This window comes from Moschus berezovskii, chromosome 19 (assembly GCF_049115385.1).
Source record: "Moschus berezovskii isolate FMDL1 chromosome 19, NW_MosBer_1.0, whole genome shotgun sequence".
Taxonomy (NCBI): domain Eukaryota; kingdom Metazoa; phylum Chordata; class Mammalia; order Artiodactyla; family Moschidae; genus Moschus; species Moschus berezovskii.
In genome coordinates, this window is record NC_142478.1 from 75,594,769 (window position 1) to 75,621,611 (window position 26,843).

Consider the following 26,843-nt stretch of genomic DNA (forward strand, 5'->3'; position numbering starts at 1 on the left):
TGCAGGTCTGCAAACAAGTTTATTGTCAGGCGTGCGGGGCGGCCTCTTGCCTGGATAGCAGGCACCCAGTGTCCAGCCTGGTTATGCTGTAAACAGCAGCCACCAGGGTCCACATGCTCTGTGTCATGACGGGGAATTGGCCACGGGCAGGAAGGGGCCTGAGCGACCGGGGGGCCCAGGACCCATGCCTCTGTGCCCGCACCCCCTCCGTGCTGAGTCACGTGGGTGGGTAAAGCGACCAGACACTGATGCGCTGGTCCCCGGAGCCCGCGGCCAGTAGGCCCGCGGCGTCGAAGGCCACGCAGTGGACAGTGGCGCTGTGGAAGGCCAGCACGGCCAGCGGCCTCATCGTCCGCCACTGAAACACACGGACACGGTGGTCCCAGCCCGCAGTGGCCAGGATCTTGCTGTCTGGCCGGATCTTGAGGTCAGCGATCCCGGGGTTGGTGAGCTCATGGGTCCCACACACCTGTGATCAGAGAGGCAGGGAGACGTCAGGCGTCTTAGGTTGACTCCTGACGCCCCGCCCCTGGATGCCCCATCCCCAAGCCATCCCACCCCTAGACGCCCCGCCCCCTCCCACCCTCAGGGACGCCCCTCCTCCTCCCCATCCGCGGTGACCAGCAGCCTTGCATGTCCCACACCCTCTGCCCCTCTTGCCCAGGAATTCAGGCTCGGGGCTCAGTGACCCAGCACCAGAGCAGCCGCCCCTCTGCTCCACATGCAAGGCCCCGCGGGAGCAGGCAGAGCAGAGCGGGCAGAGTGGGCCTGTGCCCCGACTCTCACAGGCGAGGACCTGCCCCTGCCTCTCCCGGGAGCTCTAGCCCTGGGATCAGAGCGGTGGACGCACTGGAACCCAAGTGGCCTGCTTTGGGAGGCTGTTAACAGTGGGGAATGAGAGGGGAATCCCTGTGGGGTGGGGTGTGTCCAGGCCAGCGTCGCTGCCTGGGAGGGACCCAGGGTGCAGGGGGGACCTTCCTCCTCCTCCTGGAAGCTGGGAACGCCCGGGCTGGAGAAGACGGGCCATCCTTCCCACCAGCACGGGGGATGGTCAAGGGGGCAGGGCCTTGTCCCTGGACGTGTGGGCAGCGTCTCCTGCCAACTGGCCCGTTCATCCCGCTGCCAGCTTCGGTGGGGCACCCCTGGCAGGGTCGGGGAGTAGGGGGGCGGGCCATGGTCAGCAGCGGGGCGAAGGGACAACTGGCCGACCAGCCCGGGCATGGTGGGAGAGCCGCCTGGCTGGCGTAAATCAGCCTCTTCGGGGCTGCCCAAGGAGGGAGGCAGTGCAGCCTGCATACCACCTGAGGGCGGCCGCGGCCCAGAGCCCGCCTGAGGGGCAGAGCTGGGACCCCTAAGCGGGCGGGTGCTCAACGGCCCAGCGAGGGTGGCCTAGGGCCCGGGCACCGTGGGCCCTGCCGAGCCCACCCAGACCAGGACCCTGGGGAAGGACCCGGCCACCAGGGCTTGCTCGGTGCGTGACCTCAGGTGCCGGGAATGCGCTGGGCCCATCTGGTTCCCATTACCTTGCCCCGCTCTGCGCGGAGTCCCAGCTGCGTCCGCAGCATTGGCCCGCCCGCCTGCCCGCGGGGAGATTGATTTGGGCTCGTTAGAGCCGTGGCTGGGAGGAAAGGCACATCTCTGTCCACACGGCTCCAGGGCGGCACCGAGGGCCTGCGACTTTCCCGTGGAAACCAGCGTGCCCAGGCCTCCGAGGCCTGACCTCTGCCCTGGAAGCCTCCGCGACGGGCGGCTCTGGAGAGGCGGCAGCGAGTGGCTGGGAGGAGGTGCACCCCCGGGACAGCGCTGAGTGAGGCCCAGCCGGCCCCCACCAGCCTCCCTCTCCTCGGAATCCCCAGTTCGTTAGCAAACGGCACCTCCGGTTCTGCGCTGATGTGCCCTGTATGCGCTAAGTCTTAAGTTTCTGTCGCTGTTTTCCCCACAGTGCAGGACAGATCGGGCCGACCTGGGCCGAGACAGCAGGAGCAGCCGGGGCGGGGGCCTGGGGTCGCGGCAGTGGGTGGGGCCCTCCGGGGAGCCGCTGGTCCCCAGGCCTCAGCCACTTTGGCTGAAGTCCTGGCAACACCCGGAAGGGGTGCAACACCCCACGGTGTTGGGGAGGGCTGCCTGGGCCCCACCAGGCAGGAGCAGAGGCGGAGGGCACCCTGATGTCCACCTGGCCGGCCCTCCGCCCTTCACGTGAGAGGAGCACGGCGTGGCCCCACCCACCTCGGGGACGTCAACTCCCACCACCCGTGTCCGGGACTCCAAGGCCCTGGCAACTGGAGAAGCCCCACCCCACAGCAGAGTGGCCGGTGGAGAGGTGGTCTGCCCCACCACACGGGGCTGAGGGCTTGCTGGGAAACAAGCCGGGCAGCTGCTGTGCTGGTCCGTGAGCATGGCACAGGCAGAGCTGTGCGGGTGGGCTGGTGCCAGGGGAGCTGGGGTGCCGCCCTGTCCATGGGGACACGGGACCCTGCTCAGACGCCACCCGCAGCCACGGCCACTCGCTCTGCTTCCAGCGCAGGCCTCCCAAGGGGGTGCTTTTCCTGAAGCCGGTGCCCCCCTCAGCCACTGGAGTCTGGCTTTGGCCCCCTCCTCCTGCCTGGGGCTCCACCCAGGCAGCCCTGCCCCGTGGTCCTGCCCCTGGGGGCGGCAACGCCTGCGGGCATGAGGCCTGTTCCCATCTCTACCCGGGCCCACCTCCCCGAGTGCAGGACCTGCTCCCTGGCCGTGGGGGTCTGGGCTCCTGGGCGAGGCCCCTCCTGCAGAGGGTCTAAGAGACACCCTCTTCCTGCAGCCTCCAGTCCCTGGGGAAGCCTGGGCCACACAGCCCAAGAGGATGCAGCCAGTGTCCTACTCGGCTCCCCCTGGCCCCGGGGCCCTGCTTCCCCACACCTGGGCCCCCAGAGCCAGCCGTGGACAGGTCTCAGCCTCCCAAGGCTTCCTGGCTAACCGGGGCTCCCGCCTCCCACAGAAGCCAGCGTGCACCCAGGCTCCCCACAGGGCTGGGCACTGGGCACCCAGACGTGGCAAGGTGCTGGTCACTTTGCCCTGAGGCTCCCCCACCGCCGGGCAGCGTGCAGACGGCTACAGGCGCCTCACTAGCGGATTTCTCCACATACGGTTTGGTTCTTTTTTTTTTGATTAATCAGTTCCTTACTGACCAAATTCCTCTGAGTTTTCAAACTGGCTTGCACAGCCCGGATCCTACATGCCTTTCCTCTAGATGGACGAGACGTGACCGCTGTCGGCCAAGGCCCGAGAGAAACCCAAGCCCTGTGAACGGCCGAGGAGTGCCGGCCCTCGCCCGCCGCCTGCCCACACCAGCGCCGGTGATTAATCAGCTGGGGACCTGCACCAAGTTCCCTTCATGCCTAAACATTGTTTCAGCCCATCAGACCGCCGGCGCGGAGCAGGATGGATGAACCCGCGGCCCGGCCCGCTGACCTGCAGTGCCTGCTGCCCCTCCAGGCTCCAGACGGCCAGCGCCTTCTCCGCAGAGCCCGACACACCCCTGGCCCTCCGCGGGTCCAATGCCAGGCCCATGACAGGCTCCGAGTGGCAGGCGACGCGGCTGCACACCTTCCGCGCGGAGACGTCCCACAGGGCCAGCGAGCCGTCCTCGTAGCCCGCTAAGAGAAGCGGGCGGGGGCTGGACTCGGCCTGTGGGGACAAAGGGGCGTCAGCGCCGGGGGAGAAGAGGCTGGGGATGGGCCGGCCACCCTGCTGGACCCGGGGGCCCAACACGCAGTCTGGGCCAGCGCCGGGGGAGAAGGGGCACGGGCCAGCCCTCCGGCTCCTTCCTGCCGCTGACATGCGTGGCCACCCCTGGGCGGGGCCGGCCACCTGTCTGGCAAGCTGGCCAAAGAAAACCGCGAGCTCCGTCTCCGTGAAAAATGAACCTTCTGCACTTTGTCAATGTCACCACAAGCCCCCCCCCCCCCCCCCCCGCCTGCCACCTCTGACCGGCAAGCCTGTGGAGTCAGCGCCCCGCCTGCCACGTGATGGATGAAGGCGCAGGTCAGAGGCTGTGCAGCGGCAGCGGCGGGTGGGGGACGTGTGGACCCCAGGCCGGCTTGGCACTAACTGGGAGCGGCTGCCCTGCGCCTGGTGGCTGCACGGGGACCACTGGCCGAGCTCCCAGGTCTCAGAGGTGACTGAGCAGCTCGCCCCTCACCTGGGCCGTGGGACTTCCCTGACCAGGGCCTCAGCGGCCGCCCTGGGCCCTGTAGGGCCGGCAGGGGGTCAGCCAGGGTTGCCGCAGCCCCGAGGAGGGAGGCTGGCGCTGGATGCTGCCTGGGCCTCGCTGGACGCGGCCCTCCTGCGGGCCCGGGGCTGCACTGCACGTGTGACCTGAGGGTGCCAGGGACAGAAGGGGCGGGGAGCCCTGCATGGGCCCACCCAGATCCGGAGGGACAAGAGGGCCCGTGTGCCTGGGTTTCCAATGACCACAGGAATTCCCGGAAGAGACAGCAGGAAAGTTCAAGGAAGCGGCTATGGAGACTGCTGGGCCTGGGTCTGCCCCCCCGGGGGCTCTGCCCCGGCCCACATGTTCCCCCTCCAAGCTCCCCGGCTGAGTGAGGGCTGCAAGCTGCTGACCCATCCAAGCCCCACGTGGCGGTGGGGGCAGCAGAACTCCCGGCCCAGGGCCCACCCCCCTGCGCTGAGGCCCCCAGCCCCCTGCCACACATGGGGTCCCTGCAGCCCGGAGACCACGTGGGCAGGCCCACCCCACTCACTCAGCGCCCCACCCACCCCTGGGTGTGCCGGCCACAGGGGCCCCAGCACCTTGAGGTTCCCGGGGAGCCCCTTGGCTGGAGGGCGGGTGTTGGAGGGCCAGCTTCCAGGTTGGGTGCACATGACCCCTGACCTCCCACGTGACCATCCTCCTCACAACACAGGCCGTCCGTTCTCAAGAGCTGGATAAGAAAGCCTCTGACTGGTCAGGGCCCCTGCCACACTCGGATCCGTCAGTGGTAGGCAGTCCGAGCCCTATGCCTGGAGACACATCCAGGGCCGACTCTGAGCGGGGGCTCTGGATTGGATCCGCATCAGCCAACGCAGCTCGGCATCTCCTCCTGTCAGCCGTGCCGGTTACCTTGACAAGTTTGTACATCCTGTTTCTGCACGTGGTTCTGATGGAATTCTTACATGATTAGGCAACGACGCTGACAGCGTCTCCAGGGAGAGTGAGCGGATGCAATGCATCCCCTCTGGGGCCTGTGAGCACCCCCGCCCCCCGGCACCCACAGCCTCGCTGTTCAGGGAAGTCTCGGGGCCCACACCTCCCCATGCCCCCGAGGGCTGCTCTCAGTTCAGAAGCTGCAGGGGCAGTGAGGAAAGGCAGGGCCCTGGAGGGCCAGGAGTGGGGCACACAGGCCCCCCCGCGGGGCCACGTCGAACCGCAGGGCTGGACGGCTCCCCCAGTCCTGGCGGCACAGGAAAGCGGCCCCGGCCAGTGGCCCGCTCCCCGCGGCATCTGGACAGCGAGGATGCCGCCCGGACTCTGGAGTGCATGCCCTGGGCCGTCCACTTGCTGCCACTGGAGCAGAGACACTGTGGCAACCAAGGCCGCCTCCACTCCTGCCGCAGCCTTGGAGATGCCTCCCGACCCTGTGCAGTCAGCAGAATCGGCCGAGAGGACACGGTCGCCGGACAGCAGCACTGAGCTCCCCAAGGGCTGGAGAGCTAAGTAGCTCATCCTGCGACCAGAGGCCACGTGGCTTGCACGGTTGGCCAGCAACCCCCACCTCGGCCCCACTCAGACCAGAGGGCAGCATGTGGCTCCCCAGGGAGGTGGTTGCTGACCCCCACTGCCCGCGGGATCTGTAGGCACCCTCGCAGCAGGAGCGGGGCAGGCTGGGGACAGCAAGGCAGTGGAGGAGGGAACCAGGAGCACCATCCCCAACGGGCATGACTCACGCCCGGGGGTGTGGCCGGGCGCAGGGCCTTACCTGCCAGAGCTGCAGGCACATAGGCATGCCCAGCCTGGCCCCCGCCGCAGGTTTCAGGCAGCTCACTGACGTCTTGGACGGCAGCTCCACAACTTGGACCTGACAGGAAGAGAACAGGCGGGGCTGGGCTGGAGCCAGGTCGAGTCTGGGCCGCACATGCAGGAGGCTCGAGGCTCAGCTTGGCGCTGTGGGCCTGTCTGCGCTTCCGCACGGCCCCCTGGCTCCCAGGCCACGTGGGACGCACGCATTACTCCCCGATGACCAGCAGGGCCCTTGAGGGCGGCGGTGTCCAGCGGCCGCCTGGGGTCTGCCTCGTGTTGACCTCCCGGCCGGGCGGGCAGCCTGGCCCGACGTGCTGACTCAGCACGGTGCTCCTGCCCTCCTGGCGCCCCCACCCGGCCGGGCCTCACACACGGACGGCCTGGAGCCTCCGGCTGACCTGGGCCCAGTGCCCGCAGCTCCGCCCCGTGTGGCCTGTGCTCAAGTTGCCCACGCCAGCACAGACCCTCCTGGGTGCCCTGCCCGGGGGCCACCCTGTGGGGGAGGCGCCATGGGCAGCGTGCCAGCGGGGACACGGGCAGCCCAGGGCTCCAGACAGCGAGGCCATGGTGCAGACGGTCTGCGCTATTAAGAGAATGGACGCCTGCTGGGAACACAGGACTCCCGGGAGGGACTCCGGGTGACCCAGAGCGGCAGATGTGCGGTGGTGCAGGGGGCGACACTCACCAACACCACATGCGCGACACATACCCTCCACACCGTCGTGCCTGCAGGGCCAGCTCTGCCCCGCACACCTCGTCCTCCCTGCCCCAAAGACGCGGAAAAGGACCTGAGCTGTGAGAGGGCGGCCCCACCCTGAGCTAGAAACGCCAGATGCCCCCATGGCAGCCGTGAGGCTCAGGAGAGGCGCCAGCAGGGCAAAGGACGTTGGGAGGGTGTGGAGCCCCAGAGGGCGGCGGACGTGACCCGGCAGACCAGGGGGACGCGGGGCCTTGCGGGGGAGGCCCCCGGGCTTCAGGCGTCCAGGCCCGGCCTGGCCAAGGGCGGGGCCCAAGGGTCAGGGGGACTGGCTGGGGGCGGTGCTGGCGTGAGAGCACTGGCCGAGGTCCCTGTGGTTGGGGGTGCGGGGGGGCCTCCCACACACCGCTGCTCCCGCCTGGCGTCCGAGGGCACGTTCTGCTTCCAGAAGGATGTCTGGTTTGGGCAAGCGTGGCCACCCAGACGGCCAGGCCGGTGGGGCAGGATCACATCCTGGGTGCATCCGACGCCCCCGGGCACGCGGCCTGAGACCAGGCGGGAACACAGGGAACGGCCCGCTCCCGGGAGGCGCCCAGACCCGGGCCCAGACCCCGCCGCCTGCTTGGGGAGGGCGGGTGCGGAGGAGGCTCAGCGACGTCTCGCTGCTGCCGCGGGAGAGCACGGAGCCCTCTCTCTTCACATTAATAAAACTTTTAACAGGTTTTTGGCAAACTGGCAACAAAAGCACATGTAGCTCCTAATTGGAGATTTAAGCGCCTCGGCGAACAAACAGACGCCTGTTCCTGCCTCGTTATTTATGAGCTGGGTCTGCTCTGAGATTCACGGCTCCTCTTGGGCGCTGGCCAAACTTCCTGGGTGCAGGGCTCGAGTGCCCGCCCAGCCCTGCCTGCCAAATGGCCCTCAGGGAGCAGGGACATGGTGGGGGACAGAGGAGGTGCCACCCCCAGTGTGTGGCTCCACCCCCAGACCCCACCCCCACAGGCGCCAACCCCAGGCCCAGCTGACCAGTCCCCGCTCAGCCTGCGCCCCCGACTGTGACCATGGGGCCCTGACCTCTGATATCCCCCCTGTTCTGCGGTCGCCACCCAGGTGCGCGTCCCCCAGCAGTGTCCCAGCCCCACCCAAGGCCTCACACCAGTGCCCAGTTCTGACCCTGAAAGGCCGCCTCCCCTGCTGGCCCGGCTCGGAGGCCCACCTGGACCACAGGGGGCCTGCCTGCTGCTGACACCCTGAGGCCTCCTGGAGACCCCGGCCCACCTGGGCCCCCTGTCTGAGCCCACCACCAGGGCCACCCAGGTGGCTAGGCCATGGCCGCTCGGAGACCCCAGAGCCGCTCGGGCTCACTCACCTCATCGCTGCCTCTCCCAGGCACAGCCAGCATCCAGCGCCGCGGGGCCTCAGCCAGGACGGAGGCCCTGCAGAAGCCCACGCTCTCCAGGCACACAGTGTCCACCACGGCGTTCCTGCCCTCCTCCAGATCCCACAAGCACAGCTTCAGGTCGCGGCCCTGGCTGCCAGAACAGGAGGCGGCGGGCCGTGACCCTCCCGGCGGAGGCCACAGGACAGCAGGGGACCACTCGCGGGAAGGGCCCCGGCTCCTGTGCTGAGAAGGGCCACACTTGCACCTGCGGCCCAGATGCGCTGGCCTGGGGTCCGCGGCAGATGGGGGCAGACACTGAGGACCCCGCCCACCGCCTGGCACCAACGCTCCAAGGCTGGGCCCTCCGACAGCTCAAGCCTGTGTCCCTGCAGTGGCCCCTTGCTGGCCCCCGGGTCTCCCGTCCGAGGAGCCCAGGGGGAGTGGGACCGTTGCTGACATGTGCACCGTGCACACGCCCCCGGGGGACGAGGCATGGACATGCAGGGTCTCCTCCTGAGAACCCTGGGGGTCCAGAGCAGGAGGAGGGGCCCGCCCACGGGCACAGGTGCAGCCTCCGGCATGCGGGCCGGGCCAGCGGGTCTGCGGGGCCTGGTGAGGACAGCCCGGGCCCCAGCTTTGTTTTCTAGCCCCTGACATGAAAGGGCACCTTCCCCTCAAGGGCCACTTCGGAGGCTGGACTTGCAAACACAGCTGGGTCCCGGCCTCCACTGCAGCAGCACACACCTGGCCCCTCAAGCACTTGCGCGCTCTGTGTCCTGCCCGGCAGGGCACCGCAGCCAGCTGTCACGCACACACTCCAGGCCCCCCCATAATTGCCCCACATGTGTCCGCAGGCCAGCTCTCCAAGGGGCCCACCTCCCATGGGGTCCCCGAGGACAGCCCAGGGTGCTGGGGGAGCATGGGGAACCTCCACTCAACACCCAGGAGGAAGGCTGGGGTGGCTCAGTGGGGCCCTTGGACGTGGCCCCTACTCCAACCGTATTGGACAGAGCGAAGCCCATGTGCAAGGATGCGTCTGTGCAGCTCGGGGGATGGGGTGAGGCCCCGCGGGGGCTGAGTGAGCACACGCCCAGGGCACGGCCCCCAGACACGCCCAGCCTCAGCTGCCCCAGGGCTCACGAGGGGCTTGTGTCCAGCACAAAAGTGCTTTGAAGCCCCCTGGGGCCTAGAGGCCTTGTTTTCTGGGGACCGGCCTCCATGGTGCCCAGGTGCCCAGGCTTCAAGTTCGGAGCCTAGAGCCACCCTGTCCGGGAGTTCTGGGGCAGCGGGTGCCTGGGAAGCCCTCCGACGTCTCAGCCATCTGGGGGTGTGAACCCTGAACACGGGCAGAGAGCCCCCAGACAGCAGTCACTCTGGCAGCAGGGCCCCCATCCTGGCCCCACCCTGCCCGCACCGTGCCTCGCTCCAGGGGAAAGCGGAGGCCCCCAGCATGCCCCACACTCCCCAGCGCCCTCTGGCCGCCTCCTGGCCAACCACCCAGCTGGGGCGCGTCCCTTCACTTCCGCGGGCTTCCAGCCCCCAGCCCCTCCTGGGACGCACAGGTCAGGCCCACCGCGGCCTCCACACACGTGGTCTCTCCTGCCAGGAAGCCATACCCCTCACTCTGCCATCTCCCACCCCCCCAGCACCTGCAGGGCCTTCAGGCACCACCCCCCAGCAGCCTGCTGAGCTTCAGTGCAGCCTCTGTGCCTTCCCAGGGACCAGCCGCCCTCTCGCAGGAAGGCGACACCATGCCCTAGCCTGCAGGAGGCGGCGGGCTAGGGTGGGCCCTGCTGGGGCCGGGGCAGTGGGTGTGGACTCAGCCGTCCGCAGGGACGGCGGCTCTTCCTTCATCTCCAGCGTTTGCTTTATTTGCTGGTGTGGCCGCGTCTGGTCATCACAGCGGCCCATGGTATTTCCTTGCCACCCACGGGCCCCTGGTTGGGGCGCAAGCACTCAGAAGCCGCCCGCGGCCCATGGGCCCTGACGGCCTGATGGGGAGGGAACCTGCAGCTGCTGTGCTCAGGGCGGACCCGCACCCCTGGCCCACAGGAGCTCCCCGGTGGGCTCTTCTCAGGGGCTGCCCTGCGGCTGGGGCCCCGGGGCATCCACAGGAGACCTCCACCCCTGGGTCAGTGCCACTGCGACCCACCTGAGCAGCTGGGGCCCCCAGGGCAGCGTGTGCAGCCAGGTCACACACTGGCCCCCGTGGCCGTCCAGGGTGGCAAGCGGCCTCCGCGTCTGCAGGCTCCAGACATGCACCAGCCCATGCAGCGACCTGTTCAGACAGCGCAGTCAGGGCTGGCCTCGGGGGCTGGGGGTGGTCTAGAGTCAGGTTTGTGGGGATCGGGGGGCTGGAGTCAGGCTGAGAGTCAGGGTGCGGCCTGCAGTCAGGCCTGGGGGGTAGGGGGATGGGTTGAATTCAGGCCTGGGGGTCGGGGTGGGCTGCAGGCAGGCCTGGGTGTGGGGTGGGGGCCAGGGGGACACCACTCGGCCGGTAAGCAGGTGCTCCAGCCAGCAACTCATAGGGGACGGCTGGCCACACGGGCCCAGGAGACGTGCTCCACTTCCAGGCAGGGCGGCGGCCCGGGGCAGCTCTCCTTTGGGGAGCGGGTGCTGAGAGAGATGCCCTGCAGGCTTGCGTGGTGGCCGAGAGCACGTGTCTGGGGGCAGCAGCCTGGGCCCTTCTCCCACCCCCTCCTGGCTGCCAGGCAGGGCACTCACCCCGAGAGGAGCAGCGGGAGCCCCTGGGCTCCGTCGCAGAAGTGCAGCGCGTGCACGGCCGAGTGGGCACCACGCAGGACGAACTGGGGGTCAGGCGCGGGGGCTGCCATGCGCTCGCCTGTGGACGGAGGGGGCGTGAGCAACCGGGCTCCTCGGGACGGCACAGGCATCCCTGGGTCCCCCAGATGGCAGGCCCCCTCGCCTGGAGCCCCCGCCCTGCCCTCCGCATCCCCCAGGGGCCCCTTCCTGCCCAGCCCACCCCGCACAGTCTGAGGCCTGAGGGTCTGGTCCTCACGGGGCTGCAGGCTCGGCCACCCGCCCAAGCAGCAGGCCAGCCAGCGGCCTCGTCCACTCGGGACCCCACCACCCAGGGGTGGAGCAGTGGCCCCCACGGTGTGTGGGCAAGACACAGGCCTGGTACCTTGCCACCGCCCGGGAGGGCCGCTCTCACAGAGCACGGACCCTGCCTGCCTCAAATCCCCGGTCTCATGGGTAAGGCCTGCAGGCCCCCCCAAAGGAGGAACTGCTGGGGCCCCTCTGAGTGCCCCCCCACCCTGCCCCAGTCCTGCTGGCGGCCACAGCCACCCGTCTGCCCGCAGGTCCTGAGCCAGGTTGAGGGCACAGCCGGGAGGAGGGCCCGGGGCGGCTGAGGGGCCGTCCTGCTGGGCCCTGGGATAGTCCTCCCGAGTCTGCACACAGCCATCAGAGTGCCACAGGGCAGGGCCGAGGGCTCCCACAGTGCAGGCCCCCAGGCACACATGCGTTCACACGGCGGGTGCGCACACACACACACACACACACACACACGCACATACATACGCACGCACTCAGCGCCAGCAGAGGCCCAGCCCACACTTGCCATCCGCCCGCGGCCTGACAAGAGTTTCCAGAACCTGCACAGGGCTGGCTCCAGCTGATGAATCAGGCCCCCCCACCATCTCCCGACGGAAGGACGTGGGGAACAAACCCGTCACACTGTTGTTGTTACAACAGCCGGACGCTCAGGCCAAGACGAAGTCTCAGCAATTAAGGGCTCCATCATTTCAGGCAATTAAAATAAACGCTTTATTTGAAAACTAATTAATTCTAGCTACATATTTTTCCCATGACAATGCCCCGTGATGACTTGATTTATGACATCTAATTATTCTTTATTAATCTAATTGAGAATAATCACATTATCCCATCTCCTGGCAGTGGGCCGCCCTGAGCGGTGATGGCGGCCTCGCCCCTGGCCTGTCACTCTCCCCCTCGGCGGGCAGAGGAGTCTGACAGTTAATCCACAGAGCACAGGCCTGGGTCTGCGAGAGACATTCCTTCAAATACTAAAAAGGGAGAATCTGATGGCTCTTCCACCATCGTGACACATGCCTCCGGAGGCCCCCAGACGAGGAGGATGCGGGGTGACGCTGTGAAGGGGTCCTGGCCTTCTGCAGGCCCCACACCCCCGCCTCGTGTGGGCACAGTGTGGGGGCAGGATGGGCAGGAGCCTGCGGCTGACCCCTGGCCTGGAGTCCCGGCCCACGGAGGACAAGGCCCAGGGCACTTGGAGGCAGGTCATCTCACAGGAGCAGCCCCTGCGCCGGTGGGACCGTCAGGCTGAGCCGGAGCTGGAGCTGCACCCACAGCTGCCCGACGTTGCCCCGCAGCTCTCAGCCCGAACCTCGGGGCCCGAACTGCAGCCTAAGCGTCCCTCACGAAGACCCGAGACCAGGACTCGGCGGTTCACGCAGAGCGCCCCGGGTCGGCCTCTATCAACAGCGCGAGCAGCCAGGGAGGCCGGCCCTGTGGGGGGCTTGTGGGGGCCACAGGTGCAGAGGGACTGAGCAGAGCGCAGGGCTGGGGTGGATGATAGTGCTGTGCGGCTCTGAGGACCGAGATGGCCTGGGCTGCACGAAGCGTGGCCCGCTCAGGCCTGGAGAGACCCGGCTGGGGCTGCAGCAGAGACGCTCCGTCACGGGGAACATGGGAGGGCAGGCCCCCGTCCACCACGTCCCAGGGTACGCGGGAGGACAGGCCCGCCTGTGCACCCAGGCCTGCGGGAACCTCCTGACACACCCACAGGGGCCCAGAGAGGACATTCGGCTCAAACTCAGGGCAAAGGTCAAGGTCGAGAGAAACCGCAGGGCAGCTCTTCTGAACCCAGAGTGAAGAGCACACTAGCCAAAGGCGGAGCTTGACGAGGCCCTGGTTTACATCGAGAGCCCGAGAGATAACAGGACAAAACAGACGCAGACACTCAAGGGAACTTCAGCTCGGCAGCAGCGAAGAACCAACAGAGAAGACGCCACAGACTCCAGGGACACCAAGAGCAGCGCGTCGCGAAGACGCCGCCACAGGCCCGGCTGGGAAGGGGAGGCTCAGCCACGAGCCGCGTAACTGTGGCACACCGAAAGAGCTCAACACCTAAGGCATCTTTACAACACGTGCGAGTCTTCAAAGTGAAGGAAGAGCTAAACACCAAATAGAAAACTGGGCAAAAGACATGAACAGACAACGCACACATCGAGACAGGACAATGGCCTTGAAGGTGAGGAGAGGCGCTCCTGGCCTGGACCGATGCCGCACCCGTGGCTCTGGTTCGGGCTCCATGCTGACTCTCGCCTCTCTCTCCAGCTGACTGCAAAGAAGACCTCCAGGCAAAACATAAATAGTGATCACCTGAAGCTCCAAGAAGTGAACGGCAGACAGACTCTGGAGGCAGGCAGGAACTTGGAGAGCTGAGCTGAGTGGGGACAAGCTTCCTGCTTCTGTGCCTGCGTCCTGGGGCACTGCCTTCAGACTGGGTGGGCTGCACAGCTGTGAGGCAGGGGTGGCTAAGACTTGGAGAGGAACTAACTTCAGTGCAGGGAAAAGTCTGAGTGAGTCCTGGACTGAGTTAAAAACGTCACACACGGTACGAGAGTGCGTCAAACAGCCAGCACGACCCTGGACTCTGAAGATTCCGGGTCTGACTCCCCGATGGTGTCTGGGATGGTGTCTGGTTCTCTCCTCTCTGGGCCCTGCCCCAGGAATGGCCCCGGACATGGAGCTGTGAGGGAGAAGTGGCTCCGAGGGCCGCCCCGACTTTGTAGCCAGAGGGACCACACAGAAAGGGCCCCGCTGGATCCTGTGTGTGAGAGAGACGGCAGAGAGCTACAGACAGACAGGTGGTTGTGGAACGAACCCCGGAAAGCCCGCGCTCACCTCTGAGCTGTGCGGGCTGGGACGGACCCAAAGCAGCGCCACCGACACCTGAGCCGGGACCACTGTGCCGCCCGGGGCTCAGGCTGACCCCAGGGTGGCTGCTGAGCGGGCCCAAAGCAGAGCCCCGAACGCTTTGGAAACAGACATGAGAATAAAAATCTGTGGTCCGTGCGGGGCGGGGGGAGGGGCTCATCTGACAGGGCAACAGCCTGCTAACGCGGCACGCAGCATTCTCCAGGGGGCCCGACCTAACAGTCCATCCAGGGCACGACATACAGTTATTTCACACACAGAACCAGGAGATGAGATCGATTCTCGAAGGAAACGACAACTTACAGATGCCAACCTCGATGGTTCTGACGTTGGAAACATCAGATAAGGGTTTTAACCGGCTTTTTACGATTGTACTCCGTGAGGCAAAGGCAAACACACTTGAAATGAACGAAGGGAAGTTCCCAGCAGAGAGGCTCCTGGGGCTTCCCTGGTGGTCCCGTGGCTGAGACATCGCAGTCCCAGTGCAGGGGCCCAGGTCTGATCCCTGGTCAGGGAACTAGATTGTACAGGCTGCAGCTAAGAGCTGGTGCAGCCAACAAGTAAATTCTGATAAGTATGTGTGTATGTGTATCTGAGAAAAAGAAAATGTGAAGCGGCAAATCAGGACATGAGGACATACTCACCGGCCCTGTGCATCAGGGAAATCTAGTGACAGACACAGCCACGTGCCTGGAGGGCTCAGGGGAGCGGCCAGTGTTAAAGACGGGCCACACCGCCGGCTGCTGGGACGCGTGTGAAGTGGGGGAACTCTCCGAGGAGTATACTGGTTCAGTCAGTTCGGAAAACAGTTTGGTTCTGTCTCTAGAAAAAGGCCCCACACCGGGTTCGGTCCTAACACCCACGGAGGCCAAGCACGGTGGTGGACCCTACGCCCTGGCAAAGCAGCGCTGGTCAGGCCGCCTCAAGAGTCAACCTCAAACTCGCGTAAAAGCACCCAGTGGAAGAGAGGAAACACCGGATGCTATTTAGATAAAATGGCAGAAAGGGCAAGCTACCCAGCGGCCACAGGAGGCAGCTGAGGGCACCTGGGGAGGGGTGGTGCAGGGAGCGGGAGGCCGTGTGAGGTCGGAGGTCGGGAGGAGGCCCTGGGCATTCCCCCAGGACGACGTGTGTGTGTGTCTCCAGTGCGGCAGTGCCTACACAGGTGCTGGAACTTATCCAGTTATCTACTCAAATGTGTGCGCTTTATTCTATGTCTGTGTTATTTAACAACACGGAACAGCACCCAGAGTGACGATGTGAGCAGACACTTCACCTCTAAGATGCGCAGACGGTGAACATGCAGCTTAGCACCCTTAACCTCGGGGAAATGCAAACAAAAGAGCCACAGTTCAGGTGAGGCCGGCAGACCGGCAGCAAAGACGCAAGCTGCATGCAAGCCCACAGCCAGCTGGGAGGTCCTGGACCAGGAAGCAGAGTCACGTTGCCAGCGCTGCGACCGCTGGACATCTCCTCTGGAGAAACGAGATCATGCCTGCAAACCCCTGCGCCTGAGCGGTCTGCTCCGTTCAGAGTATCGCTCAAATGCAAAATGACCAAATGACCGCCCATCCTCAAGCAGTAGTGAAGGAACCAAGCACTGAGGAAGGCAGTGCTGTGGACGCACCCACGGAGAATGGGAGCAAGGCCCAGCCTACACTCTGCACGGCCCGGTTCACCAGACATGCTAGAAGCGGCAGGTGCTGCTTGGGGGTCAGGATCGGGGGTGCGCAGGGCGGAGGGGCCTCTGAGGGGGTTTCTGCCTGAGCATTGGAACTCCCCGTAAGCATGTGTCGTAAGGACCAGCCTGAGGCCACGGTGATGCAGAAAAAGCTGAAGACACGGGCCAGCGGGCAGAGACCTGCGAGGAGGCGGGCCGAACCATGCCCTGGAGGCCACCTTCCTCTGGAGAGACGGGACTTGTGTGGACAGACGTTCCCTGGGTATGGTGCGTGTGATGGCCCTTTATGTGGGAGGTCCTGCTCCCCGAAACCCAAACCCCAGGCCCGTCCTGAGGAACACAGGTGGCAAGTCCCAGCTGAGGGCACTCGCTCAGAACTATCTCGGGTGCCACAGCCCACAGGAGTCCCCACGGACGCGACGACTGAGGGCCACGTCCTGGCTGGGGCCCTGGGGAAGGACTGGAGGGAAAACGAAGGAAACTGGAATAAGCCTGGGACTCAGGGGGACCACAGAGTGTGAGGTCGCTCATCCCGCACGGGACGACCGCGCCACCCGGGGGCGAGCACCCTCCTGCCACCCTCAAGGAGGCTGACCTCCAAACAATGTGGCTTGGGGAATATTTGGGGGTTACTGCTTCTCAAGTGACTTACCACCAAGATACTAAGAAAACCCAGCTTCCTACCTACATTTTCTGGTTTTAGATCCAATTTCTCATTCCAGTTAAGGTGACTTTTAACAGACTCACTACCAGTTTTTAAGTGCTTTACCTATTTAAAGTGATTTCCCACCCTATTTTTGCCCTAATAGAGCTAGATCCTAAAATGGACTGGAATCCCTCAGAAGAAATGGAGTAGCCATCATGGTCAACAAAAGAGTCCGAAATGCAGTACTTGGATGCAATCTCAGAAACGACAGAATGATCTCTGTTTGTTTCCAAAGCAAACCATTCAGTATCACAGTAATCCAAGTCTATGTCCCAACCAGTAATGCTGAAGAAGGTGAACAGTTCTATGAAGACCTACAAAACCTTCTAGAACAAACACCCAAAAAAGACGTCCTTTTCATTATGGGGGACTGGAATGCAAAAGTAGGAAGTCAAGAAACATCCGGAGTAACAGGCAAATTTGGCCTTGGAGCACGGCATGAAGCAGGGCAAAGGCTAATAGAGTTTTGCCAAGAGAACGCACTGGTCATAGCAAACACCCTCTTCCAACAACACAAGAGAAGACTCTACACGTGGACATCACCAGATGGTCAACACTGAAATCAGATTGATTATATTCTTTGCAGCCAAAGAGGGAGAAGCTCTATACAGTTAGCAAAAACAAGACCAGGAGCTGACTGTGGCTCAGATCATGAACCCCTTATTGCCAAATTCAGACTTAAATTGAAGAAAAGTAGGGAAAACCACTAGACCATTCAGATATGACCTAAATCAAATCCCTTATGATTATACAGTGGAAGTAAGAAATAGATTTATGAGACTAGATCTGATAGATAGAGTGCCTGATGAACTCTGGACGGAGGTTCGTGACATTGTACAGGAGACAGGGACCAAGACCATCCCCATGGAAAAGAAATGCAAAAAAGAAAAACGGCTGTCTGAGGAGGCCTTACAAATAGCTGTGAAAAGAAGAGAGGCAAAAAGCAAAGGAGAAAAAGAAAGGTACACTCATCTGAATGCAGAGTTCCAAAGAACAGCAAGGAGAGATAAGAAAGCCTTCCTCAGCAATCAGTGCAAAGAAATAGAGGAAAACAATAGAATGGGAACGACTAGAGATCTCTTCAAGAAAATTAGAGATTCATGCAAAGATGGGCTCAATAAAGGACAGAAATGGTATGGACCTAACAAAAGCAGAAGATATTAAAAAGAAGGGGCAAAAATACACAGAAGAACTGTACAAAAAAGATCTTCAGGACCAAGATAATCACAATGGTGTGATCACTCACCTAGAGCCAGACATCCTGGAAGGCGAAGTCAAGTGGGCCTTAGGAAGCATCACTACAAACAAAGCTAGTGGAGGTGATGGAATTCCAGTTGCGCTATTTCAAATCCTGAAAGATGATGCTGTGAAAGTGCTGCACTCAACATGCCAGCAAATTTGGAAAACTCAGCAGTGGCCAAAGGACTGGAAAGTCAGTTTTCATTCCAATTCCAAAGAAAGGCAATGCCAAAGAATGCCCAAACTACCGCACAATGGCACCCCACTCCAGTATTCACGCCTGGAAAATCCCATGGACCGAGGAGCCTGGTAAGGCTACAGTCCATGGGGTCGCAAAGAGTCGGACACGACTGAGAGACTTCACTTTCACACGCTAGTAAAGTCATGCTCAAAATTCTCCAAGGCAGGCTTCAGCAATATATGAACCATGAACTTCCAGATGTTCAAGCTGGATTTAGAAAAGGCAGAGGAACCAGAGATCAAACTCCCAACATCTGCTGGATCATCAGAAAAGCAAGAGAGTTCCAGAAAAGCATCTATTTCTGCTTTATTGACTATGCCAAAGCCTTTGACTGTGTGCATCACTATAAACTGTGGAAAATTCTGAAAGAAATGGGAATATCAGACCACCTGACCTGCCTCTTGAGAAATCTGTAGGCAAGTCAGGAAGCAACAGTTAGAACTGGACATGGAACAACAGACTGGTTCCAAATAGGAAAAGGAGCATGTCAAGGCTGTATATTGTCACCCTGCTTATTTAACTTCTATGCAGAGTACATCACGAGAAATGCTGGGCTGGAAGAAGCACAAGCTGGAATCAAGATTGCCGGGAGAAATATCAATAACCTCAGATATGCAGATGACACCACCCTTATGGCAGAAAGTGAAGAGGAACTAAAAAGCCTCTTGATGAAAGTGAAAGAGGAAAGTGAAAAAGTTGGCTTGAAGCTCAACATTTAGAAAACTGAGATGATGGCACATGGTCCCATCACTTCATGGCAAGTAGATGGGGAAACAGTGTCAGACTTTATTTTTTGGGCTCCAAAATCACTGCCGATGATGACTGCAGCCATGAAATTAAAAGACACTTACTCCTTGGAAGGAAAGTTATGACCAACCTAGATAGCATATTAAAAAGCAGAGACATTACTTTGCCAACAAAGGTCCATCTCATCAAGGCTGTATTTTTCCAGCAGTCATGTATGGATGTGAGAGTTGGACTGTGAAGAAAGGTGAGTGCCGAAGAATAGATGCTTTTGAACTGACATGTTGGAGAAGACTCTTGAGAGTCCCTTGGACTGCAAGGGGATTTAACCAGTCCATCCTAAAGGAAATCAGTCCTGAATATTCACTGGAAGGACTGATGCTGATACTGAAACTCCAATACTTTGGCCACCTCATGCGAAGAGCTGACTCACTGGAAAAGACCCTGAAGCTGGGAAAGATTGAAGGTGGGAGGAGAAGGGGATGACAGAGGATGAGATGGTCGGATGGCATCACTGATTCAATGGACATGGGTTTGGGTAAACTCTGGGAGTTGGTGATGGACAGGGAGGCCTGGCGTGCTGCGGTCCACGGGGTCGCACAGAGTTGGACACGACTGAGCGACTTAACTGAACTGAGACTTAGACCCATCAGTAGCAGCCCCCGCAGAAGGCAGTCCGCGCTCAGCTAAGCAGCTGCCTGGGAACCTTCGTCAGCATGCTCGCGTCCTCCTGGAACAGAGCAGAGTCGGGAAGCGAGAGGTCTCCCTCACACGATGTGGTCCTGCCAGCGGGCACGCCCTGAGGAACACCCTGTGGTCCTGCAGGGGGGAGCAACCGAGACCCGTCCCTCCGGGCTGCACCTGCACAGGCCGTCATCCTCACTGTCCGGATCAGCCTGGACCTCGGCAAGACCCAAACCCAGGACTGGCCCCTGGATGCCGCATCACACCTGCAGAGGCCTGGGTGGTCACTGGTCAGCCTCCTGGCTGGACGGGGGTCTGCCCACACCCCCCAGCTCGGAGCTGCAGGGAGGTCTGGGGGAGCCCGCGACATGGCACAGCGCTCTTGTCGCTGAGGCCCGTGGGCCAGTGTCCTGTCCACGGCACTGGCTCACTGGTAGGGGCGGCCCAGCCCCAAGCTGCCAGGGAGGCCGGGCCTGCCCATGATGCTGCCGGGAAGCCTTGGTCCACGGTCCAGGGCAGAGCCTGGCCAGGTCCCTGCAGCTCGCTCCCTGGGCCTAGGACACGCGCCAGCCTCCCTGCCCACCCGGGAGGCCCTCAGCGGCCCGTTGCGCCCATGGAGCCCCGGCCCGGGCCGGTGCAACGGCGGGTCTGCCCGGGACCCCAACTGCACAAAGAGCATCTCTGGGACAGGCGGCTGGCCACGGAGTCAAAGGCACACGTCACAGCCCTCCCAGCCGGGCCCCTGCCCCTTTGAAGCCTCGGTGAGTGATTGAAGCGTCTCCTTTCGGAGGGCAGATAGCACCGCGAAACCTGACTCTAAGCTCCAGGATAAAGGTAGTTTGTTTCCTCTCAGCCGATCTGTCAACACCTCCTCAGTAATTAGCCCTAATTATTACCAAGGGCCGGCCCCCATTTGGTTATTAAATCAGAAATAGCATCATGGCCGGCCGTCTGTCAACGCCTGCCGGGCGACCTTGGATTCACTGGATCCTCTGTCAGGATCCGTGGCTTCAAAGACGTAAGCCTGGGAGGGGCTTGGGCAGGCAGCTCAGGGTTGCAACAAGGGTGGGGGCCAAGCCAGTGTCCCAGGCGGCTTCGGGGCCCTGAGGGCAGGAACCAGGCACCCAGGGGCCCCAACCTGCACCCTGTCCCCGACCCACCACCCCCGCCTCCTGGCCTGGCATGGCTGTGAGTGGGGAGGGCAGTCAGGAGCAGCCCAATGGCCCAGCGGCCCAGCCCAGTGGCCCGCCTCCAGCACGGCCCACTCCCTGAGTGCCTCCGTGGCCTGGCCTCACCCTCACGAGCCGCAAGGGCCGACCTGCAGCCGTGGGTGCGCAGCGGCTCATCAGACCCCTTGGGACAGCAGGACGGGCCAGGAGGAAAGGCCAGGGTGAGGGGCTGGCTGGCCCAGGAGTCGGACATGGCAGGAAGGCAGGCCACGCGGGTGTGCTCGACCAGCTGCCAGCACTTACAGGCAGGGTGGGACCCCAGCCAGCCGCGGGCCGCTGGCCTGTGTGTCCCAGGTGCGGGCATGGAAAAACCCGTTGCACAGGACATGGGCCTGTTCCTGGGCACAGGCCTCTGGGCCCCACTCCCACCAGGAGGTCTGCCCCCCAGGGCCCGGCAGCCCAGGGCTGACCACACTGCCCGATGGCACTCCACAGGGCCTGGGATGTGGCCGATGCCCGCGGGCTGGCACCAGGAAGCTCCAGGGAACTTGGAAGGGCCCACACCCACAAGGGTAAAGGGTGCGCCCACTCGGGGCTCCTTGGTGGCCAGCAGGCGGCCAGAGCAGGCTGCACCCACGTGGGCAGGTGTGGGGGTACAGGCTCATCCCTGCCGCTGGCCGGGCCGGTGCTGCTCAGACATGCAGGTGGACCGGGAGGGCGGGAAGGGGCTGGCGAGGGTGCCGGGCAGGCCAGGCGACTGGAGTCGTGTGAAGGAAGAGCGCTCAGCCTGGGTACGGGGTGATGCCCTCGCACCGCTGCCTGGGGCTGAGCAGCACGGCACGTGGGGCAACGTCGGAGAGACACTCACACTGGTACCCCGAGATGTGAGACCAAGCAATCCATGTCAAGTGTCGACAGGTCAGCCATGCCCCCAAATCCACGCCTATCGGAAAGGCCAGGTCAGTGGCCCGCCACCCTCCCAACTCACAGCAGGCCAGGCCAGGGCTGACTGGGCTGGACAGACGCAGACCCACCGGGCCCGCAGGAGGAGGGCCGGGGGTCACAGTGTGACCAGGTGGGGCGGAAACATCCAGAACCCTCCGTCAGATCAGAGACGAGACAGCACTCACTTCCCATCTGCGTGCTTGCTTTGGTCTATCAGCCTCCTCCCGCCAGGCTTCCCAGGGGGCTCGGTGGTTAAGAATCCACCTGCAATTCAGGGGACGCGGGTTCAACCCCTGCGTCAGGAAGGTCCCCTGGAACAGGAAACGGTGGAAGTGGCAACCCACTCCAGTACCACTGCCTGGGAAATCCCACGGACAGAGGAGCCTGGGGGGGTGCAGTCCAGGGGATCAGAAGAGTCGGACACGACTGAGGGACTGAACAGCAGCCTCCCCCTGCTTCCAGACTCGAAGCTGTTCCAGTCACAAAGTGTCTATGCCATGAAATAACACACGTGCACCCAGAGGCTTTCCCATCACGATAGAGAGTGAAATGCCAATGTCTATTTTACTTAAAACGTTCTACCAGCTGGTTATTCATTTTTTCTAAAACGACTTGTCAGTTGCACTTAGGTTTCGCCTGATCCTTCTTCCACCTGCTCTAGAACTCTAAGTCCCACAGGGCCCTAAACCACCGGCCGAGAGGCCCACGGGAGCCAGCCTGCCCACCCGTCTGTGCTGACCGGCCTGAGGCACCTCAGCGCATGTTACCAGGACCCTCGCTCCGGCCCCAAGCAGAGCGGGCCCTGTCACTGTGGCCAGCCCCAAGCCTCACACCCGGTCTGCAGCCCACTCCTCCCCTTGCCGCCGGCCTGGAAGCTGGTCCTCGGGGCCACAATGCTCCCCGGCTTCAGCCAGACCCTGTGCCCCCACCGTGGCCCAGGCAGGAGCCTCACCTGCGACGCCAGTCAGGTGCTCGCGGCTGGTCCGGTGCCCTCCCACCACGGACAAGACTCACGCTCGGCCACGGACCCCGCGCACGTTTAACAGTCCTGCGTGTGTGCCGGGGACACCAGGCTGACTGCTGGAGGCCCCGCCACGGGGCTCGCCATCTGCCGGGGACGCAGCTGTCACGGCACATGCAGAGGCGCAGTGGGCGGGACAGCCAAGGAGGGCAGCACAGCCCAGAGGAGACTGGACCTGGGAGGGGCCCACTTGGCGGGCAGGCGGGCGGCTGCGAGCCCCGGGGGTACCCTTCTCCACCAAGGCCCTCCCGCTCCTACCCAAGACTGAAAACAGCCACTTCCTCCAGGCGGCCTTAACTTACTGCCCCGAGGACGGGCGCACAGGAGCAAGGCCTGGGGCAGCGCTGAGAGCAGACGCCGCGCGGGAGTCAGACGCCGTGCCGGAGTCAGAAGGGCTGGCACACAGGACCGAGCACCCCAGCACTGAAAGGGCAGGGACCGGGCTACACGGACGTCCAATGGGGATGATCCAGGGACCTCGGTCCACCCGCCGGCAGCGCCCCTGCCAGGTCCGGGGGCCCTGGAGGACAAGGGGCACAGGGCAGAGACCACCATGCCGCTGCAGCTCCCCCTGGGGCTGGCGCGGGGCTCGCAAGGAGCTGTCTGCGCCCAGATACCCCAAACACACACACCTCCTGCCCAGCAGCGGGCCCAGCGCTCAGGCACCACCTGGAGCCACACCAGGCGCCCAGCAGGGCCACCCAGCCGTAATGGGGCACAGGGGCCGCTGCACCGGGGTCACTGCCCCTCCCACACGGCCATGCTCAGATGGGGGCCGTGGGACGGGGGCGGGGATGGAATGGTGGCTCTCCTGGGGTCTCGGTGGTGTCCACTGCCCCCTGGGGGTAACCTAAGGGTGACTCCTGGATACCCTGGGCGAGAGGGATGGGTCTCTGGGCAGGGGCTCAGCTGATCCTGTACGTGCAGGGACAGCTTTGGGGCGCCTGCCCTGGAAGGGGGGGCGGATGGCCCCGTAGGACCAGGATGGTGTGCAGAGCTGGACAAGGCAGGAGGCCCCTGAGTGTTTCTGGACATGGAGTTAAACTAGAAACAGCAGAGGCCTGGAGCAGGGGGGCCAGGCCTGGGCGGAGCGCCCGTGCTGCGAGCCGGGCCCCTGAAAACCTTGGTGAGCACTCTCACCATGGGCAGCCGTGGGGCCCCCGGGGGCCAGCTTGAGGCTGGAGGCAGAGCCCAGGGCACTGCAGGGCCGTCTGGGGCTTGAATAACCTCCTCAAGATTCTGGGGATAAAGCCCATGGTTGTCCCCAGTCCCCATCGAGGCAGGGCGCTGCCCACGCCCAGGCTCGGCCCGCCAGGCGCCTGAGGTTATTCCGGCGGTGCTTGAAGCGGGAGGTCGGGTAACTGTCCAGCAGCCAAGGTGTGCCATCAAAGGCGCCCAGGGCCGGGCCGAGCCGAGCACGCAGGAGCAGCCCTGTCTGCGACACAGCACCACTTGCTGAGCTCGTCTGCTCCACACACGCGGGGTCCCCACGTTGGACCGCTCAATCCAGGGATCTGCTGGGGGGCGTCCACGACCCCGGGAGAGGCCCTGTGCATCTGCTGTGAGGGGTGTGCGTGGCGCAGCTGGCCGCCACCCGGACAGCACAGTGAGGGCCCTGCCACCGGTGACGAGGCCCGCTGGGAGTGGACGGGAGCTGCCGCACCAACCAGAGAGGATTCGAGGAGAGGGGCCCGGAGGGTGGGCAGAAGCAACAGACACATGGGCAGATGCGGTTGAAGAGGGGCGCTCCAGGCAAGTGCTGAGCGGGCAGCTGACCACAGCCGCGTCAGGAGAGCCCAGGAGAGCTGATGGGACCGAAAGCCGCAGGTCATCATCCGAGACAAACTGTCCAAAAACAAGGCGGGAGAAGTGGGAAGGAGTCACCATCGCCACTGGGCGGCTGACCCCGGGCCCCACCAGACCTCTCTGTGCGAGGGGCCTGGGGGCCCACCGGGGAGGCCAAGAAGGCAGGCAAACACCGCCTAGCCCCTTCAAGGACAGGGTGTGACGGTGGCCATGTTCACCCAGGAGAAGGAGGGCCCAAGTCAGGTCCCCGGGGCTTCCTCGGACGACCTGGATGGCTGTCAGGGAACTTCACGAAGAGGGTAACAACAGCAACAGCGCAGGGGCTCTACTCACAGCGAACACTGACCCGACAAGGCCGGTCTGCTCGCCATGCCTGAGGCGTGGTGGTGAGTGACGTCACTCAACTGCGGCCACATGCCAACCACGAAGTGACGATACAGCTGACCCTGGCCTGAGAACACCCTGGGCTGCTCCAGCACACACCACCCCCCAGTCACCCACGACGCGCCAGTCCCGCGGACCGATGCCCACCACCCCCACGCTGCACTGTCAGGCGCTCAGTGTCACGAGACCCCCAGAGCATGGCAGCTGTTACCGTGTGCCCTCCAGCCCACCCCCACCCCCGGCCAGAGCCGTGTCCCTACTCACAGGCCAGCCACCCCCACCCCAAAGGCCTCCTCCCTGCATCCCCCTCTCTGTCGACAGCCCGGCATCCAGCCCCTCCCGGCCGACAGCTTTAATTCCGCTTGCTGCGTCTACTCTCACAACCGCGAGGTCACCACGCAAAGGGCCACCTGCTGGAGCGGGCCAAAGACGCACAGAGCGGAGGCCGGGCGGTTCCCATCAGCCGCACGGCGCCTGCCTGAGGGCTACCCCTGCCCAGTCTCCTCGCAAGAGCACGTCCCCCGGTGGTCGGCACAGCGCGCCCGCTTCACGCCTGCGGGGGCGCTTTCGCCATCAAGGCTCCACACCCGCTGCCTCCACCTGTCGCCCACAGACGCTGCCTGCACGCCCCTTCGGGGCGGCTTTCGCGGCTCCACCGGCCCCGCGTCTGCCGGGGCTCCTCCGGGGGCGCGGCCTGTGGGTCCTCGCTCCGCGCACCCAGGGCGGCCCCGGGCCCTGCCTCCGCCCCCGCTCCTCTGCGCGTGCGCGTTGGGGCGGGAGCTCTTCCACGCGGAAGGCCGCCCCAGCCGGACACTAACACGCCGCGGCGGCAGGGGAGCGCCGTGCACCGCGCTGCCGAGCAACCCAGAGGCCCGCCGGCCGCTGACAACGCGCCGCCCACGGAGCGCCCCGGCCGGCCCCGCGAGGGGAGGGGAGGCCCGGCCCGCCCTGGCCCGCCCCCGCGCCGCGCCCACCTACCTGCGGCCGCGCGGCGCCGCTCCTTCGGCGGCACGCTCGAGCGGGCGGGACCGGCAGCGCGAGGCCAGCCCGCAGCGGCGCGGGCCGCGGCCGGGAGAGAAGGAAGGAGGCGGAGCCGGCCGCCGACCCTCTGCGGGCCGCACACCCGAGCCGCCAGGCCGCCGGCCGCGCCGCGCCGCGCCGCGGGCCCCGCCCCCTGCGTCAGCGCCACGCCCCTTACGGCCCCGCGCGGGGCGCGGCCACGCCCCACGCCGGTCTCCCGGCGGCGCCCGCGCCTGCGCCCTGCGCCCGGGGGCTGCGCGCGCGCGCGTTTCCGGCCCCGCCCCCGGCGGCGCGGCGCGGGGGCTGATGGGGGCGCGTCCGGCGGTGCGCGAGGCGCCGGGCGAGGGCTGGCTCGCCGCTGCGGGGCCGCGGCGCCCCCCGGCCTCCGCGGGCTGAGCCCTCAGTTCCTGCCGAGCGCCAGGAGGGGTGCCGGGAGGGTTGGCACAGGAGGGGTGCGTCGCCCGCCCGCCGGACGGCGCGTCCGCAGAGCGCCCGTCGGGCAGGCCCGGACCTGCGCCCCGGAGCGCTGGCGGGGCTGTCCGAGGACCGTCCGCCGGGGGCGAGCCGCGGGGAGCCGGCGCAGACCCCGGGAGCGCAGCTGCGGCGGCCGCTGGCGCCCTCCGAGCGTACTCCCTGGGGCCGCCCCCTGCGGGCGGGTTGCCAGGGCCGAGGTCACCGGGAGTGGTGTCACGCGAGCCCCCTCTCAGCCCTGGTCTAGCGACTCCTTTCATGAGACCGTCCCTGAAATGTTATCTGCGTTTGCACCCAAGCTTACTTGCTTTGATCTTTGAAACAGAATCAAAGGTTACATTGTACCTTCTCAGGGTCTGTAGGCCTTTCAACAGCTTCGCCAAAAATAATTGAGGTGGCACCCAGCCAGGAAACGCCTCCTGGAAGTGTGAATGAAACTTGTATTTTTCGGTTGTGTCTTTCCTAATTGACCTGATAATTTAAACTTCCTGCTTCAGAGGAGGGGGCAGTTCCTGACGGTTTGGCAGCTCAGAGAGGTCAGTGGAGAGAGTGGGCAGCTGGCTTTGTACAAGACACTCATCCAGCTGGGCCATGCTGTCAGAAAACACATTCTTGGGTCCAAAACGCTTTTTTTTGTTGTTCAGGTCATCTATGATATTATATGTATTTTAATTGTGGTTCAGTTCAGTTCAGTGTAATAATTAAAATTTATCATA

The 26,843-nt window shown here is 64.1% G+C and overlaps 1 protein-coding gene and 1 long non-coding RNA gene across 5 annotated transcripts; both read right to left on the reverse strand.

Annotated features, from left to right (window-relative positions):
* On the reverse strand, window positions 1-26,402 carry GNB1L (G protein subunit beta 1 like). 4 transcript variants are annotated; one of them, XM_088828410.1, is made up of 7 exons: window positions 25,615-25,749; window positions 10,798-10,915; window positions 10,226-10,351; window positions 8,062-8,224; window positions 5,955-6,053; window positions 3,448-3,663; window positions 1-469 (listed from the first exon to the last, which is right to left on the reverse strand). In XM_088828410.1, the coding sequence occupies exons 2-7, from the start codon at window positions 10,905-10,907 to the stop codon at window positions 218-220; spliced, it is 966 nt and encodes a 321-aa protein (XP_088684536.1). In that variant the 5' UTR covers window positions 10,908-10,915; window positions 25,615-25,749; the 3' UTR covers window positions 1-217. The 4 variants fall into 4 exon arrangements, 3 of the variants coding, with proteins under 3 accessions (XP_088684536.1, XP_088684535.1, XP_055260986.1); XM_088828409.1 differs by having other exon boundaries at window positions 8,062-8,311; XM_055405011.2 differs by lacking the exon at window positions 25,615-25,749 and adding an exon at window positions 25,047-25,296 and having other exon boundaries at window positions 8,062-8,311.
* LOC148774934 (uncharacterized) lies at window positions 10,933-24,917 on the reverse strand. Its single transcript, XR_016035386.1, has 3 exons — window positions 22,749-24,917; window positions 22,378-22,533; window positions 10,933-21,736 (listed from the first exon to the last, which is right to left on the reverse strand). It is a non-coding gene; the product is annotated as an uncharacterized LOC148774934 (long non-coding RNA).
* Window positions 26,403-26,843: the final 441 nt, after the last annotated feature.